Source organism: Lontra canadensis, unplaced genomic scaffold (genome assembly GCF_010015895.1).
Source record: "Lontra canadensis isolate GAN:19392208 unplaced genomic scaffold, GSC_riverotter_1.0 scaffold18, whole genome shotgun sequence".
Lineage (NCBI taxonomy): Eukaryota > Metazoa > Chordata > Mammalia > Carnivora > Mustelidae > Lontra > Lontra canadensis.
The window spans coordinates 3,830,582-3,849,291 of NW_022631012.1; the positions used below are offsets into that span (position 1 = coordinate 3,830,582).

At 36.6% G+C, this 18,710-nt stretch overlaps 1 protein-coding gene across 5 annotated transcripts in view; it reads left to right on the forward strand.

The window, feature by feature from the left end:
• ERBB4 (erb-b2 receptor tyrosine kinase 4) overlaps positions 1 to 18,710 on the forward strand; it is a 1,133,152-nt gene that overhangs the window by 784,443 nt on the left and 329,999 nt on the right. For all 5 annotated transcript variants that reach the window (XM_032859886.1, XM_032859888.1, XM_032859890.1 and 2 more), the window contains exon 5: positions 7,369 to 7,434. In XM_032859886.1, the coding sequence (XP_032715777.1) occupies positions 7,369 to 7,434 (66 nt within the window). The remainder of the gene's footprint in view (positions 1 to 7,368; positions 7,435 to 18,710) is intronic.

Here is an 18,710-nt window from a genome sequence, read left to right on the forward strand (position 1 = left end):
ATGTATATACACACACACACACACACACACACATTAGTGGTAACTAGATAGGCTAATGATTTTGGATTCAAGCTGTGAGAGAAGGAGAGGAGCTGAAAATGATGACCTCAACTTTTTCAGCATGAGCTTCTGGAAGTTTTGATTGATATGAAGAAAGATTGTTATGATTGATTGATTGATTGAAGATGACTTTACAGGATAATTTTTGACTGGGGCGGGAAGATCAAGGATTAAAATTTGAACATGTAAATATTTTGAATGTCTGCTAATTATGCAGGTGGAAATGTTTTACAAACAGAAGTATAAGCCTGTACCCTGTGTGGTCTGGACTGGAGATATAAATTTTGGAAGGTGTCAGACTATTAGTGTCCCGTGAGGATCAACTGAGTTAATATACATAAGAACTTAAGATTCCTAGAAGGACCACCAGCACATATAGCTGAACATGTTGTACACTGTAGACCTCTGAGGGGGTATCATCTAGGTAGAATATACTCTGAAGGATGTTCATGGATGCTCTTGGTGGCCTTGCTGGTTCATCTTGAATGCTCATAAATGTACCTGTCATTAATACTATTGTTGATGGTGAACAGCAGACACATCTTAATTTATTATTTACTTCAGCTGGTAAGGTTTTCCAGTTTGTTCAGACCCCTTATTTATATGTTCAGAAATGTATTTGACATTGATTAGAACTAATTTTGTTCCACAGTAGGTGGAATTCCTGTATTCTGTTCTGTGCTAATAGTTATAAACAGTAATAATTGATGCTTTCTAAGTACTTAACTTGGAAGAAATGCTTGACAATATCAAATATGAAATATTAAAATATATCAGTATGACAATATCAAGTATGGAATAGTCTTTTCAGGAAATATTTAACTTTCCTTATAATTTGAATCATTTTTTTTTTTTTGTTACTGATAGTATGACTTTCCCAAAAACCATTTGGGCCCTGCTATCAGTATTCTAAGTTCCTGTCTATTAATTAGAGTAGCCTAAATAATTGTGGAGGTGTGCTAAGAGTATAGAATTTACAAAACAACATTAATAGAGATATTTATCAGATCTTTCCATTCAATGGGAAATATAATTCCTTTTGTCTGTTAATATCTATTTTACTTTGGCATATGTATTCCATTGCTTCTAACTATCAGTAACTTATGATGACATAAGGCTATAAATGTAAATGATGATAAAAAATCTTAAGTTGTAACTCATCAGATTTCCTCTTGTTTGTGAACTTTGTGTAGATCTGGCTGTTCTGCCTGGATATGTGGAAGCAAATCCAAACTGAGTATGCTAATGGAGTAGCCAGTTGCCCCAACGCACAATTAAAGAGGTTTTTTAAAAAGGCACTCCTATAGGTTTTCCCACCCCACGCTGTCCAGCTTCTACCTGCACATGAGATTTCTGCCATTATGATTTTTCCTCTAGATTGATTTGTGTTTACACAAGGCGTCAGGAAAAATAGATATTTGCTAAATAGGATCAGTACTTCAAACCTTTACACAATTCTATGTGCCAGATAGCTGGTCCATCCATTAGCCATCTGTCTGTAATCCTATCTGAGGTGGTATGGAGGTTAGGTGGATGGGGTGGGGGGAGATACTGTGTGCTCTGGCAGTTACAGATCACCAGTGGGGAGTGGAATCCCTGGGAGGGTGGGTGGATAGACGGTTTCAGACTAAACTTGATGTATTTTACACTTCTGTTCAAAATTAATCTTGATCATATAAGTATGTATGCTACTCTAGATTTTTGGACTATAGATTGCTTGACTGAATAATGTGATGGTGCATGTAGAAAAAAACAAGTTTAATGATTTTGACATTATCTACTTTTTTCAACCCAGTGATTACCTAAAATACTTTAAACTGCTAACTCCTGACTTAATTTATTGCTAGATGAAAAATTCCACCTATACGTATATTTTTTTAAATTTAACTTTGTCTTCCCAGTTAGTGAAAATAATTGCCCATCATTTTTTGAATAGCAAATGTATAAAATTTAAAGCTTCCATCCAGTAGTTAACTTTCAAATCATAGGCAAGGCAGGAAGATTAATTTGAGATTGGAGGGAAGGGGCAACAAAACATTTACATAACAAAAGTGTGGGGATTAACAAACACAGGACAGTGAGAGGTACCAGAAAAAAATAAGCAGAGTATCAACATTTGGTTAAAAAAAGGCAATTCCACATTACAGTAATATCATTAAATAATGATACTAACATACCATTTGCTGGAATCATATTGTGACTTTACTATCATATGGGCGGTTTATAATAATTTAAACTTGAAAAAAAAACATGTTTTTTAGGACTTCTGGGGGGAAAAATGCAACTTGCTGGAAATATAGCCACAAAACAAGGAGTTTATACTGGGAAATGAGAGACTCCTAGACTTTCAACACCATTTAATCCTGTCAGTTTGGTTACCAACTATCTGATCAGATGTTACAGTTAAAGTATTGTCTCAAAATATGACTACGAGACTTGGAATTATATGCCAAACCATTATTTCTTAGATATACTTTGTCCTCTGCAAACTTCATCATCAGAATCCCTGGGATTGCTTTTTTAAAATATGGATTCCTGTACCTCACTCACCCCGGACTATAAAATCAGCACCTTGCACAGGTTTTCAAATCTCAACACTAACTTTTGGGAACCAGTATACCCCGCAGATCAAACCACATAATTTCAGTTTTTAAGAAAATGTGACCAACTCCATAACACCTGCACCGAATAAACTCTAACCTGTTTAGAAGATTTTCAAGACACTTTATAAGCTTACCCTCCAGAAGCTTTCCCTATGCAAACAGCTCAAAGGACTATGAAGTATTCATTATGGCCCCAAAGAGTTGCGGGCATCCATGCCTCTGTGTCATCTCTTAGGTGACTCATTCAGCTCAGAACGTCCTTCCTTTTCTGACAAACTAGACATTTAAACCTGATTGAAATGCCTGCCCCTCCGTGGAGCCTTTTTCAAATCCATCCTCTCCACTTTATGCATACCTATATTTTAGCCCATATTATAATTATCATAATTATTTGCCTCTTTTTCTACTTATTTCCTGGTCCTTGAAAGCTCCTTGAGGGTAGGGCACTTACTTATTCATCTTTTTATCATCCATTCATGAATAGGGACTGATTTAGTATAGACTTCCTATAAGGATTCCACTTCTTTCTGAATGATAGGGTCATGAAAAAGATACTATTCTCTCACTCTTTCCCCAGTAAAAGAAATTTTAAGAGGTCAAGACTGCCATTTTTTTTAAAGGACTAAAAGGAGAATCCAGGGATATAACTGCATTGCCTTTAGCTAGAGGCAGTTTGAGGATATAATCTTTTATGGTTGCTAATGACTTCATGTTTTGTTACTCTTCAACTATCCTGGCATATTACTTGCAGAAAGCAGTCCAGAGGTACATATTAAATGCCATCTCTGCTGTCAGGTAGTCCCACAAACAAGCAAAACTTCCAGCATGAATTTAAGACTCTTAAAAATATCAAAGTGGTTCAGGGACTCTAGTTCCTTAAAAAAAAAAAATGCAGAAGCTACATTTTTAATAACTTCTGCTGGACAAGCATAAAAGATGAATTTAGTCATATTTGCTAACTACGGTGATGAATAATGCGTTGTCAAACCTGAGGTGATTGTGAATTAAAATAATGCTGATGTGCAGTAATCAGCTCTTACTTTAAAAGATTAAAATGGTTGCTAAAGTGAACAGAAATATTTGTTTAAAATTGTGTTTTATTTTATATTTCCCCTCTTTGAGTGAGAGTGACAAGAGATAGGAATATTAATTTAAATAACTATGCTATCACTAAGCTGAATGGAAATGTCAGATTCTTATTTTTAAGTGGCCTATTTCCTCACATAGTTTTAAAAGAATCATTGCGATAAATAATGGAAGAGAATCATGTAGCCAATTGAGACTTGGAAATAGGCAAATGTGGACAACACTGACCAAGTTTCAGTACCCCAAAACATTTTTTCCATTTACATAGGCTAGTATCTATCTCTTCTTTCTGTTGTCCTCATTTTAAAAACATACTACGAGAGAAGTGGTTTATAAAATTAATTCACAGTAAAATAGTGTGAATATATGGTCTTTTTTCCTCTTGAAATCAGCTGTCCTGAGACACTGCACCCCTGAGAATAGAAGAGAGAAAGTTCTCAGTAAGATATTGGGCCATCGTTAAAGCTTTTTCCTTTCTGTAGAGGACACTCAAGGGATCTTTCATGGGCCATACTTATCCTCTCCACTGAAATGCTCTGGGCTGATCTCACATAGATAAATCACTGTATAAGGAATGGAGTGGATTTCTAAGCCACCAGGCATTACATAGGAAATGGTCCAACTCAACCCGGCCGCATCCAGCTCTTCTTGCCTGAGTAAGAGGACTGTTAAAAATTTAGCTTTGTTGGCATCTTTCCTCAAACCCCATAGAAGGTGAACATTAGAGAGTAATAAAAATCCTTTTCTCTTAAAATAATGTTGAATTAATTTTAAACTCTATTAGAGAAGTCACCGTGTCTATTTTGATACTTAACATAGTTCCTAACACACAGATGCAGAAGTAACTGAAAAAAGTACTTTTGGATAAAATAGATGGAAAGATGGTAGGGAAGAGAGTCTAGTTTTTTTGTTTTGTTTTGTTTTCGTTTTTTTTTTTTCCTATTCTCAATAGGTAATTAAAAAAGAAACCCCTTATCGAACTCCTCATTTTTTGACACTTGGTTCCTCAGAAATGTTGGAAACAAAAATCTAAAAACATATTTTAAAGCGCATTAAACTAACTCAGTTGTCTACAGGAATCAAATTAAGGTAGCAGACGTGAAAGTATGGCAAATATGTTAATTCAGGAATATCTCCAGTCAGATTTGGTCCGATATTTTGATGCTTACTAAGTTGCAACAACTCAGTGAAAATAGTGTTTTCCCAAGGGCCATATATGGCAGAGTTTTGAAAACTAAAGCTGAACTAAATGTACTGGCAGTTTCCATAGAGTCAAAGACAGTCAAATGAAGGGCAGGCCAGAATGAGCAACCATTTGTGGAAGCGCATTGAGGTCATCGTTCCTCCCGCATGTGTGTAGTAATAGAATTCTGAAAGGTGTGCACCAAGTGCTCCTCCTCCTCTTGGTTTCCAAAAGGGTTGAAGGGAATATAAGACTGAGTAAAATCCCAGAAGAGAGGCAGTTGTTAGCTTTCTTTTATAGCAGTAATAGATATTTTTGTGTAAATCTAAATAAAAAAATGGAAATCTCCAAACAAAATTTCCTATCAACATGTGCATAGTGAAGGTTAAATTATTTAAACTTTGGGTGTGTGGGAGTAGATTATTTGTTTCCAACTAGGTGGGTCTTGCCATGATACTTTGAACCATAACCCAAATTTCTAGTAATATTCCTTTTTATATTGGATCTAGGCATGGGTCTTTGGGTGGTAAATCAAAACTGCAAGAATAAGAAGGTAGAAAATATGTAATCTAATAAAAATGGAACACTGAGTATATTAAAATGTCCAATGTTACTTAGCTTCCCTCATAGCTCCCCCCATAGCTACCGAGAGTGCTCTGGTCACAGTAAATACAGCTAAATATTTCACTGGCCACTAACACAATTAAAGAAGTCATAGATTAAATAGTAGATCATCTTCTGCTTCAGATATCTTTAATTAACAGAACACTTAATAGATCGATTTAAAAGATTTTTAACACATCTAAAGAAATATATTAACCTTAGCTACTTTCTCATAAAAAGTTTGTATTCAGAGTTTTCACTGCTTCCCATTTTTTTCTCACAGCCCTTTCTAATTTCCGCTGGTATAAATCAAATTAGATTTATTAGCATCATACAAAAGAGCTCCAGTAGGTTTTTAATAACAATTATCATTATCACTGATTAAAGTTATATTGTTCAGGCCAGATGGAGTCCTTTTCCTGTCAGCTACAATGAGCTTGCATTATGTGGTTATAATGTGTTTGGATCTAAATAAACAGATGGCGGAATGACAGGATATTATACGCTGGTGATGTCAGCAACAGGGCTTCACAAACAGAATTCCTTTAAATAAACTCTGTTGTGGCAAGGATCCTGATACTTTTAAGAAGGTGACTGGAATTGAACCTATCTGTTACATTAACTTGGAAATGGTACTGTTCATTGCAGAAGGGTAGACCATTTGGATGGTCTGAGGTTCAGCCTGAGAAAGTGTCTGCTGAATCTGCTCCTTAAATATGAAAGCATTTAGCATAACAAGTTCACTCAGGCAGTCTCTTAAGAAGAGAGAGAAAGAAACAAAACAAAACAAAACAAAACAAAACAAAAACTGCTCAAGTTGTAAGATCCTTTAAGCTGAAGAGCTGAAACCTGAGTCAAGGAAAGAGGGAAACATTTGATATAAAGCTCTTTCATAATTTTTATAATGTAGTTTATTACATCAGAATACACATCTTGTATAATTGTATATACCCACTCACAATGAATATTAGAAAATTATCAGAGAAGGTTTAATAAGAATTACGTTATAGGAATGCTTTAGTCTTCAATAGATTTTCATGTGTACTTTTTATTCTAAAAATAAGCACTTCTAAACCCTATACCCACAATTAGAGTGAACCTTCTATGAAATTGAGAAGCAACCTTCAAAGAAAGTCATTATACATGACTTCTCCTAGCTAATATTCTTTTGCTGAGTCCTTAGGAGAATTTCTTTGTGGGACAAAGAAATTTGCTCAGACAAATACATAGAGGAGCAAACTCCTTAAGAGGAATATAGAGCTACAGGAGATAAAGGCTTGCATTTGAAAATGAAGGGAGTATAAAAAAAAAATTTAGAAGAGGGTATCAAATAATTGAAATTAAACTTTCTAAAAAGTTTATGTTTTAAATGCTTGAAACTTTTTTTAAAGATTTGTTTGAGAGAGAGAGAGCACAAGTACAGGGGTGGGGGGTGGGCAGAGAAAGAATCTCAAGCAGACTCTCCGCTGATTGCAGAGCCTGATCCTGGGCTCTGTGTGGGGCTCCAGGGCTCGATCTCATAACCCTGAGTTTATGACCTGAGTCAAATCAAGAGTTGGATGCTTAACAGCCTAGGCCACCCAGGTGCTTCTAAATGCTCGAAACTTCTTATAAAATGATGAAAGGATTTTGAGTATCAGGAGATTGTATTTCAGCTTCTTATGCATTTGACATTCAAGTTTTGCTACTCAAGTGGGCATTTTATGAGCTATGTTTCAACTATAGTATAACATAAAAATCCCCATAAAGAAGCAAGAATATTTTCATTGAAGAGTTACCCCTAGTCAAAGAGTGAAAGATTATAATGGACATATGCTTTTTCTTTTTCTACAGGTGGACGTTGTCATAAGTCCTGTACTGGCCGATGCTGGGGACCCACAGAAAATCATTGCCAGACCTGTAAGTGTTCAACACTGAGAAGGCATAGAGGCTTGAAATGGTGAAGGAATCTTAATAATCAATGGTTTTCACACTTCTGGGTCATCAGAAATATGAAAATGAGCTTTTACTTCTTTGTGGTGGATTTGCTTCTATTCAAGTAAACTGCCTAATTTCATAGCTTTCAAATGAAACATAATGTATAATTATTTCTTATATTTCTTTCTGGTTTCCAGGTTAATGCTATCAACAAAACAGATGTGCTGATTTTTTTAAACTTTCTTTTACTAATATATAATGTATTATTTGCCCCAGGGGTACAGGTCTGTGAATCATCAGGCTTACACATTTCACAGCACTCATCATAGCACATACCCTCCCTGGTGTTCATAACCCAGCCATCCTATCCCTATCCTCCCACACCCCAGCAGCCCTGTTTGTTTCATGAATGTAAGAGTCTCTTATGGTTTGTCTCCCTCTGGATCCCATTTTGTTTCATTATTTCCCTCCCTACCCTAAATGACCCCCCACCCTGCCTCTCAAATTCCTCATATCAGAGATACCATATGATAATTGTCTTTCTCTGACTGACTTATTTTGCTTAGCATAATACCATCTAGTTCCATCCATGTCATTGCAAATGGCAAGATTTTGGGGGTTTTGATGTCAACATAGTAATCCATTGTATGTATATACCACCTCTTTATCCATTCATCTGTTGATGGACATCTAGGTTCTTTTCATAGTTTGGCTATTGTGGACATTGCTGCTATAAACATTGGGGTGCACGTACCCCTTTGGATCACTACATTTGTTTCTTTAGGGTAAATACCCAGTAGTGCAATTGCTGGGTTATGGGGAATCTCTATATTAAACTTTTTGAGAAACATCCATACTGTTTTCCAGAGTGGCTGCACCAGCTTGCATTCCCACCAACAGTGTAGGAGGGTTCCCCTTTCTCTGTATCCTCACCAACACATCTGTTGTTTCTTGACTTGTTAATTTTAGCCATTATGACTGGTGTGAGGTGGTATCTCACTGTAGTTTTGATTTGTATTTCTCTGATGCCAACTGATGTGGAGCACTTTTTCATGTGTCTGTTGGCCGTTTGGATGTCTTCTCTGCAGAAATGTCTGTTCATACCATCTGCCCATTTCTTGATTGGATTATTTGTTGTTTGGGTGTTGAGTTTGGTAAGTTCTTTATAGAATGTGGATACTAGCCCTTTATCTGATATGCCATTTGAGAATATCTTCTCCCATTCTGTCAGTTGTTTTTCGGTTATGTTGACTGTTTCTTTTGGTATGCAAAAGTTTTGATCTTGATGAAGTCCCAATAGTTCATTTTTGCCCTTGCTTCCCTTGCCTTTGACAATGTTTCTGGGAAGAAGTTGCTGTGGCTGAGGTCAAAGAGGTTGCTGCCTCTGTTCTCCTCAAGGATTTTGATGGATTCCTTTCTCACATTGAGGTCTTTCATCCATTTTGAGTCTGATTTTTTTTGTGTGTGGTGTAAGGAAATGGTCCACTTTCATTTTTCTGCATATGGCTGTCCAATTTTCCCAACAAGATTTGTTGAAGAGACTGTCTTTTTTCTGTAGGACATTCTTTCCTGCTTTGTTGAAGATTTGTTGACCGTAGACTTGAGGGTCCATTTCTGGGCTCTCTATTCTGTTCCATTGATCTATGTGTCTGTTTTTTTGTGCCAGTACCATACTGTCTTGGTGATTACAGCTTTGTAATAGAGCTTGAAGTCTGGAATTATAATTCCACCAACTTTGGTTTTCTTTTTCAACATTCGTCTGGCTATCGGGGGTCTTTTCTGGTTCCATGTAAATTTTACAATTATTTGTTCCATTTCTTTGAACAAAATTGATGGTATTTTGATAGGGATTGCATTAAATATATAGATTGCTTTAGGTAGCATAGATACTTTCATAATATTTGTTCTTCCAATCCATGAGCATGGAATGTTTTTCCATTTCTGTGTGTCTTCCTCAATTTCTTTCATGAGTACTTTCTAGTTTTCTGAGTACAGATTCTTTGGCTCTTTGGTTAGGTTTATTCCTATGTATTTTATGGTTTTGGGTGGATTGTAAATGGGATCGACTCCTTAATTTCTCATTCTTCTGTCTTGCTGTTGATGTATAGAAATGCAACTGATTTCTGTGCATTTATTTTATATCGTCACATCTTACTGAATTCCTCTATGAGTGCTAGCAGTTTTGGAGTGGAGTCTTTTGGGTTTTCCACATAAAGTATCATATCACCTGCAAAGAGTGGGAGTCGGACTTCTTCCTTGCTGATTCGGATGCCTTTTATTTCTTTTTTGTTGTCTGATTGCTGAGGCTAGGACTTCTAGTACTTTGTTGAATAGCAGTGGTGATAGTGGACATCCTTGCCATGTTACTGACCTTAGGGGAAAAGCTCTCAGTTTTTCCCCATTGAGAATGAAACTTGCTATGGGTTTTTCATAGATGGCTTTGATGATATTGAGGTATGTACCCTCTATCTCAACACTTTGAAGAGTTTTGATCAAGAAAGGATGCTGTACTTTGTCAAATGCTTTTTCAGCATCTATTGAGAGTATCATATGGTTCTTACTCTTTCATTAACGTATTGTATCCACTGATTGATTTGTGGATGTTGAACCAACCTTGCAGCCCGGGAATAAATCCCACTTCATCGTGGTGAATAATCCTTTTTTTTTTTTTTTTTAAGATTTTATTTATTTGACAGAGAGAGAGAGATCACAAGTAGGCGGAGAGGCAGGCAGAGAGAGAGAGAGAGAGGAGGAAGCAGGCTCCCCACTGAGCAGAGAGCCCGATACGGGGCTCGATCCGAGGACCCTGGGATCATGACCTGAGCTGAAGGCAGAGGCTTTAACCCACTGAGCCACCCAGGTGCCCCATGAATAATCCTTTTAAGGTACTGTTGGATCCTATTGGCTAGTATTTGTTGAGAATTTTTGCAGCCATGTTCATCAAGGATATTTGTCTATAATTCTCCTTTTTGACGGGGTCTTTGTCTGGTTTTGGGATCAAGGTAATGCTGGCCTCATAAAATGAGTTTGGGAGTTTTCCTTCCATTTCTATTTTTTGGAACAGTTTGAGGAGAATTGGAATTAATTCTTCTTTAAAATTTGGTAGAATTCCCCTTGGAAGCCATCTGGCCCTGGGCTCTTGTTTGTTGGGAGATTTTTGATGACTGCTTCAATCTCCTTACTGGTGATGGGTCTGTTCAGATTTTCTATTTCTTCCTGGATCAGTTGTGGTAGTTTATATGTCTCTAGGAATGCATCTCTTTCTTCCAGATTGTCAAATTCGCTGGTATATAGTTGCTCATAATATGTTCTTATAATTGTTTGTATTTCTTTGGTGTTGGTTGTGATCTCTCCTCTTTCATTTTCTTACATTAATGATTTTATTAATCTGGGTTCTTTCTCTTTTCTTTTTGATAAGTCTGGTTAGGGTTTTATCAATCTTATTAATTCTTTCAAAGAAATAACTCCTAGTTTCATTGATCTGTTCTACTGTTCTTTTGGTTTCTATTTCATTGATTTCTGTTCTGATCTTTATTATTTCTCTTCTCCTGCTGGGTTTAGGCTTTCTTTGCTATTCTTTCTCCAGCTCCTTTAGGTGGAGGGTTAGGTTGTGTACTTGAGACCTTTCTTGTTTCTTGAGAAAGGCTTGTATTGCTATATATTTTCCTCTCAGGACCACCTTTGCTGTGTCCCACAGATTTTGAACAGTTGCGTTTTCTTTCTCATTTGTTTCCAGGAATTTTTAAATTCTTCTTTAACTTCCTGGTTGACCCACTCATTCTTTAGTAGGATGCTCTCTAGCCTCCATGTATTTGAGTTCTTTCTGACTTTCCTCTTGTGATTGAATTCTAGTTTCAGAGCATTGTGGTCTGAAAATATGCGGGGAATGATCCCAATCTTTTGGTACCGGTTGAGACCTGATTTGTGACCCAGGATGTGATCTATTCTAGAGAATGTTCCATTTGCACTAGAGAAGAATGTTTATTCTGTTATTATGTGATGGAATGTTCTAAATATATCTGTGATGTCCATCTGGTCCAGTATATCATTTAATGCCTTCATTTCTTTGTTGATCTTTTACTTAGATGATCTGTCCATTTCAGTGAGGGTAATGTTAAAGTCCCCTACTATTATTGTATTATTGTTGACGTTTTTCTTTGATTTTGTTAGTAATTGGTTTATATAATTGGCTGCTCCCACGTTAAGGGTATAGATATTTAAAATTGTTAGATCTTCTCGTTGGACAGACCCTTTGAGTATGATACAGTGTCCTTCCTCATCTCTTATTATAGTTTTTGGCTTAAAATATAATTTATCTGGTATAAAGATTGCCACCCCACCTTTCTTTTGATGCCTATTAGCATGTTAAATTATTTTCCACCCCCTCACTTTAAATATGGAGGTGTCTTTGGTTCTAAAGTGAGTTTCTTGTAAATAGCATATCAATGGGTCTTGTTTTTTTGTTTTGTTTTGTTTTGTTTTGTTTTTAATCCATTCTGACACCTGGTGTCTTTTGATTGGAGCATTTAGCCCATTTACATTCAGGGTAACTATTGAAATATATGAATTTAGTGCCATTGTATTGCCTGTAAGGTGACTGTTACTGTATATTGTCTCTGTTCCTTTCTGGTCTGTTACTTTTAGGTTCTCTCTTTGCCCAGAGGACCCCTTTCAATATTTCCTGTAGGGCTGGTTTGGTGTTTGCAAATTCTTTTAGTTTTTGATTGTCCTGGAAGCTTTTTAACTATCCTTCTATTTTCAATGACAGCCTAAGTGGATATAGTACTCTGGGCTGCATATTTTTCTCATTTAGTGTTCTGAATATATCATGCCAGTCCTTTCTGGCCTGCCAGGTCTCTGTGAATAGGTCTGCAGCCAATCTAATATTTCTAATGTTGCATGTTATAAACCTCTTGTCCTGAGCTGCTTTAAGTATTTTCTCTTTGTCACTGAGACTTGTAAGTTTTATTATTAGATGATGGGATATAAACCTTTTTTTTTTTTAATTTTGAGGGGGGGTTCTCTGTGCCTCCTGGATTTTGATGCTTGTTCCCTTCTCCAAATTAGGGAAATTCTCTGCTATAATTTGCTCCAATAAACCTTCTGCCCTCTCTCTCTTTCTTCTTCTTCTGGGATCCCAATTATTCTAACATTGTTTCATCTTATGGTATCACTTATCTCTCAAATTCTCCCCTTGTGATCCAGTCAGTTGTTTGTCTCTCTTTTGCTCAGCTTCTTTACTCTCCATCATTTGGTCTTCCTTATCACTAATTCTCTCTTCTGCCTCATTTATCCTGGCAGTAAGAGCCTCCATTTTTTTTTTCAAATATTTTATTTATTTATTTGACAGAGAGAGCTTACAAGTAGACAGAGAGGCAGGCAGGCGGTGGGGGGGGGGAGTAGCAGCCTCCTCGCTGAGCAGAGAGCCCAATGTGGGGCTTGATCCCAGGACCCTGGGATCACGACCTGAGCTGAAAGCAGAGGTTTTAACCCACTGAGCCACCCAGGTGCCCCAAGAGCCTCCATTTTTTATTGCACCTCATCAATAGTCTTTTTTATTTCAACTTGGTTAGGTTTTAGTTCTTTTATTTCTTCAGAAAGGGATTTTATTATACCAGAAATGGATTTTCTAGTATCTTCCAGGCTTTTTTAAAGCCCAGATTGCACCTTGATAATCATCATTCTGAACTCTAGTTCTCACATATTACTAATGTCCATATTGATTAGGTCCCTAGCTGTCAGTACTACCTCTTTATTTTTCCCCCTGTGGTGATTTTTTTTTCTTATCATTTTATCCAGATAAGAATAGATGAATGAACAGAAGGGTAGAAACAAGCCCAGAAAAATATACACTAACCAAAGCAGAAGAGACCTGAAACCGGGGAGAGAAGAAAAGGGGAAAAAAGAAAAAGAAAAAGAAAAAAAATATATATGTATATATTAGACTGGTGAATAGAACAAAACCACATACTTGATATTGGGTGTATTCTGGTCTCTGAGAAGAAACTAACTTGCAAAATTTTAAAGAAAGGAAACTTGTACAAAAATAAGGGTAAACATGACGAAAAGATGGAATATGACTGTGAAGATGAAAATTTTAAAAGATTCTGAAGAAGGAATTGATAAGAAGTTGGTTGAAAAAAGTGGAAAAATGTGATCAGGCTGGAGACTAGAATAAAGCCATGTGCTAGATTTAGGGTATATTTTGATCTATTAGTAGAAACTCTATACCAAAATTTTAAAGGAAAAAAAAACACCTATATGTATACAAAAATAAGGTTAAATACAATGAAGGGATAAAATATGATTATAACAATGAAAATTTAAAAAGATTTTTAAAAAGGTATTGATAAGATAAAATAGTTTAAAATGTTACAATTTAACATTAAAATTAAATTAAAAAAATAAAAAATAGAATATATGTATATTTTTTAATTTAACTTTGAAGGTCTAAAGAATCATGGAAAAAAAGCCATGAATTCTGTGCATTGCTTTCCCCTAGCTCTGAATTTCCACAGTTCTCATTGATCAGTGAACTTGGTCTTGGCTGGATGCTCTTGCTAATCTTCTGGGAGAGGGGCCTGTTGCAGTGATTCTCAAATGTCTTTGCCTGAGGTGGATTGCACCACCCTTGCCAGGGGCCAGGCTAAGTAATCTGCTCAGGTTTAGTCTTGGGAGCTTTTGTTCCCTGAATGCTTTCCCCACAGCTTTGGAGGAGGACAATGAAGATGGCAGCCTCGCAATCTCCAGCCCTGTAGGACTGGAGAGCTCAGTGCCCCACTCCTTAATGTGTCCTTAGAGTAAAACAGGCAGTCACTCCCCTCTCCCTGGTCTCTGGCCACACTCGGTGCTCACCGGGCCAGTGACCAAGTGTTTCTATCTCTGGCACATGGCCCCGTTTGGAATCTCCAAACCCAGCAGATTCCTGTAGTGTGCTTCCACACCACTCCTTCCAGAGGAGGAAGGAGGAGGATCTCTCCGGATCTGCCACTTGTGGGATCTCCTGCCTTGGATCACTGTTTAAGGTAATCCCGAGCTGAGAGCTCCCTTCTCTGCTCCATCTCTGCAGCTGGCTCCCCCATTCCATTACTTGGGAGCTCTGCCACACTCAGACACCCCTGGTCTTTTTGGGATCCTGAGACCACACTGTCCCTGTGAGGGCTCCATCCCTTGCTTAGTCTCTAGAGCAACGTCCCTCAGTGGAGCAGACTTCTAAAAGTTCTGATTTTGTGTTCTGCTGCTTTCTCACTTGCTGAGAGCTGGCCCCTCCTCCCGCAGTCTATCTTCCTGTCACTTTGGATTCACTTCTCCGCACATACTATCTTCTGGAAAGTGGTCACTTTTCTGTTCTTAGAATGGCTTCTTTTCTCTTCTATCTCCTGTTGAATTTGTAGGTGTTCAGAATGGTTTGATAACTATCTAGCTGAACTCCTGGGACCTAATGATATTTAGGTCCCCTACTCCTCTGCCATCTTGCTACTCCCCCTCCAGATGTGCTGATATTAAGTATGATTTAAGAGTCTGTATATCAGAAAAAGTAAGAAATCCAAATGTGCACAAAATGGTAACTCAGTTTCAGCTTAACTGAATATCTCAGTACTTTTCCCAAGTTATAATACCATCCCTTTATTAGAAAAAGAAAAAAGAAAGGAAAAACAGAGGACTATGTCCCCACTCTATTGTAGGCACAGAGATATGGACTATATGAATTATGGATATAGATTCACTATTAAGTAACAGTGTGTCTTGCCCTTGCATATATTGTTTCTTGCATTAGTCATTAAAGTAAATATAAGCTATCATCACTGCTACGACATTTAAAAACAAAGTATATTGAATACAAAGACAAGTATCTATTTTTTTTTTTAGCATTCTTAAAGCCATACTTAAATCAGCACTGAACTTTCACTAATCTTAAGGATAAATGGTTTCTTTAAAAAGGAAAAGCAAAATGCTCTATATAAATGGTAAAGATTTTTCTTCCTGATGCAATAACCACAGCTGGAATAATATATGGAAAATAGTGTGGTGGCAATTTGAAATGTATTCCTTTATTAGCATAGAATACAAATATTAGATATTGTGGAAAGTTATTATACTGTTGGATGAAAGTCCAGATATTTCTAATTTGTCTCAATTCATGTTTGTTGGATTCTGTTTCAATAAAGAAATGCAAAAATAATTACTTTACTGTGAGCCACCAAAGAAATAATGTATAGGAAAAAATATTCTCTCATTGGTAAATGATTTCTTTCTTTTTTAAAAAAATAATTCATGGACATTTTCATGTTCAACATTCATAAAATATAAAAGAACCTAAAGTAAAAATGTCTTCCCACTTTTGTTCTGCCTCTGTCCTTCAGCCACCCCTAGGTAACAAAATATTACTGGCTATTTTTGTGTATTCTTCCGGAGACTATTTATGTTTATGGTAGGAAATATGTGTATGTTCCAGCCCATTTTTCACTCAAATGCTAGCATGCTTTACATGCTATAATGTGCCTTGATTTTTTTTTTTAACTTTCATGCGTTTTTGTGCCTGAATTCTAGTGTTAATTCCTAGAACTAGTAATTACAAAGTCAAGGACATGTGTTTATGCAGTTTGATAGAAATCACTAACATGGAAATCCTGTTCTCTGTAAAGTTTGTGAAAGTTTTCTGTGCTAGAAGCAATGTATGTGAATGCCTGTTTTCCTATTCCCTGGGTAAAACTGTGTATTATTAAACTTTCCAGTCTTTGTCAAAAAGTTAGATGAAACATAGTATCTCAGTGTAGACTTAAATTAACTTATTTGACAGAAATACTGTTTCGTGGCAGCTATGTTTTGGCAAGAATTTTAAGCAGAATTGTAAAGATTAGATTAATGTGTGAAATAAATTCACTACAATATTTGTAGACAATGTTTTAACAGCAAAAAAATTGCACACAATGCTGAAATAACATTGATGTGGCCATTTACATAAAGTCAAGATTTCTAAAATATAAAAGAATGATTGTAATACTCTTTGATGAAGTGGCAAGTAACCATGGAAATTGTTAAAATGTGCAGAGGTCCTCAGGTCCTCTCATGGCAAAAAACAAAAAAACAAAAAAATACAAAAAAAAAAAAACAACCTTGAGTTGTCAAATTTAAAAATGAATTTTGGCTCACTCACTTCCTTTTTTCACAAATGGATCAATGACACTTCCCAGAGTGGCTGTTTGTTGTGGCTGAGACCCTCTGGTGCATCCACCCACCCACCCCTGGTCTTCTGGAGGGGGAGGGTACTCTCAGGCCAGCCAACATCACCTTACATTTTTGAGGCCCACAGGTTAGATCTGGGGAATGTATAAGCCTACCTGGGCTTTCTGTTGCCAGCTTACATTTAAGAAATGCTAGTTTGGACTCCTTTCTTCTGTTGCATAGGTTGACATAAGATGCCTACTACTGTGTTGTTCTTCTAGTTCAGGGTCCCAAACTCATTTGCCTTTGTCTCAACACCTTTCAGAGTTCTCCTTAGCATTATTGCCTTTGCATTAGTTCCATGGCATGGCTGTTTTTAATAAGGAAATGCAAGTAAAAGCAGGTTTATGCCATTATTTCTGGATCAGAAGTCCCATGTAATACTTTTAATAATACTATATTAGTGAATGAAATAAAATAAAATTATCTTAATTAATTTAATATTTGTTGCAATTTATATGTATTTTTGTAGACTAGAAAAATATAGTACAAAACTGTTCTTTCTTCGTAGTAGTAGTAATAGTAACATTTTAGTGCTGAATGATCATTCTTTAACTGATAGGGAGCCAAAGTTTTGGAAATCACTCTATTAAAAGATAGACTGAGAAAACACCACGCATGGGTGTTTTCCAACTTTGAAAATTAAATATGCTTTCAATTCATATAGCATGCAAAATTCTGAAACTTTTATTTTTTTAAGAGATTTGGTTATGTTAGTAAAAAAAATATACAGACGTTAGTAAAAAAAAATAATTTTCACCAGCATCTTTTATTCTTAAAGTAGACAACTTTTGGGATAATTGCCAAGCAAACACTGGTCTTCCTCTGAGAACTACCCCCTTCTAGAGGGGTGAGCCATTGAACCCATGTTTGTTTTGTGTAATGCTCTAACCTTAGTCACAGAGCAGTGTTTCTCAACCAGATGTGACTTTGCCCCCAGGGGACATTTGATAATGTCTGAATATTTTTCGTGTTACAACACTGAGTCAGAGTTTTTTGTTTGTTTGTTTAAGATTTTATTTATTTATTTGACAGACGGAGATCACTTCCTTTAGATTTCTCATAGGCACAGAGGCAGGCAGAGAGAGAGGAAGGGAAGCAGGCTCCCTGAGCAAAGAGCCCAATGTGGGGCTTGATCCCAGGATCCTGGGATCAAGACCTGAGCCGAAGGCAGAGGCTTTAACCCACTGAGCCACTCAGGCGCCCCATACACTGAGTCAGAGTTTGTGGAGCTTCTATTGGCATCTGATAGACCAGGGATGCTGCCAGACATCCTGCAGTACACAGGAGAAACTCATTCCACCCCCACCCAAACAAGGAATAATTATTCAGCATGAAATTTTTTAAACAACTGAAGGTTGAAAATGAGAAATCTTGTAATAAGAGTAAATATCGCCCAACACTGGGCCAATGAGATCCTCTTCCCAGAGAATGTGGACTTGGGATCCAGAAATTCTGAGTATAGTACCTTAGAAATTTGAACTTGAGGAGATATAAAACCGAGTGGAAGTTTCCATTTTGAACCTGGTAAATAAATCAGTCATAAAAAGGCAAACAAAAATCAGAGACACAGAGAGAGAGTAACAGTTCTTACCTACTGATTCTCTGGCCTTCTTGAGATACAACTGCACTTCTAATCTTGGGTGCCTTAAGAAACACAAGGTTCTTCTAGTAAATTTAAATGAGTTTTTTACTTGCCACCAAGTGGGGGTGGGAGGCAGTCTTGACTAAGAAAAATCATCAGATCTCATCAAAAGATCAGCATGAAGTCATTTAACTCACCTAATTTTTCAGCATAGAAATTATGCTTATTATGATGACATAAGACTGGCTTAATGGCCACTGTGCCTACTCCACAGAGTATCAAAATTAAATTCAACAAGTACTTATAGGTATCTGATATGTGCAGAAATAAACTTTAGAATAATATTTATTTGCAAGAATCTTTATAATTTATAAAAAGCTTTCCTTTTAAAATTCACTTTCACTATATTCCTGTGAATTAAAGAAGACAGTTGTCATCTACCTCATTT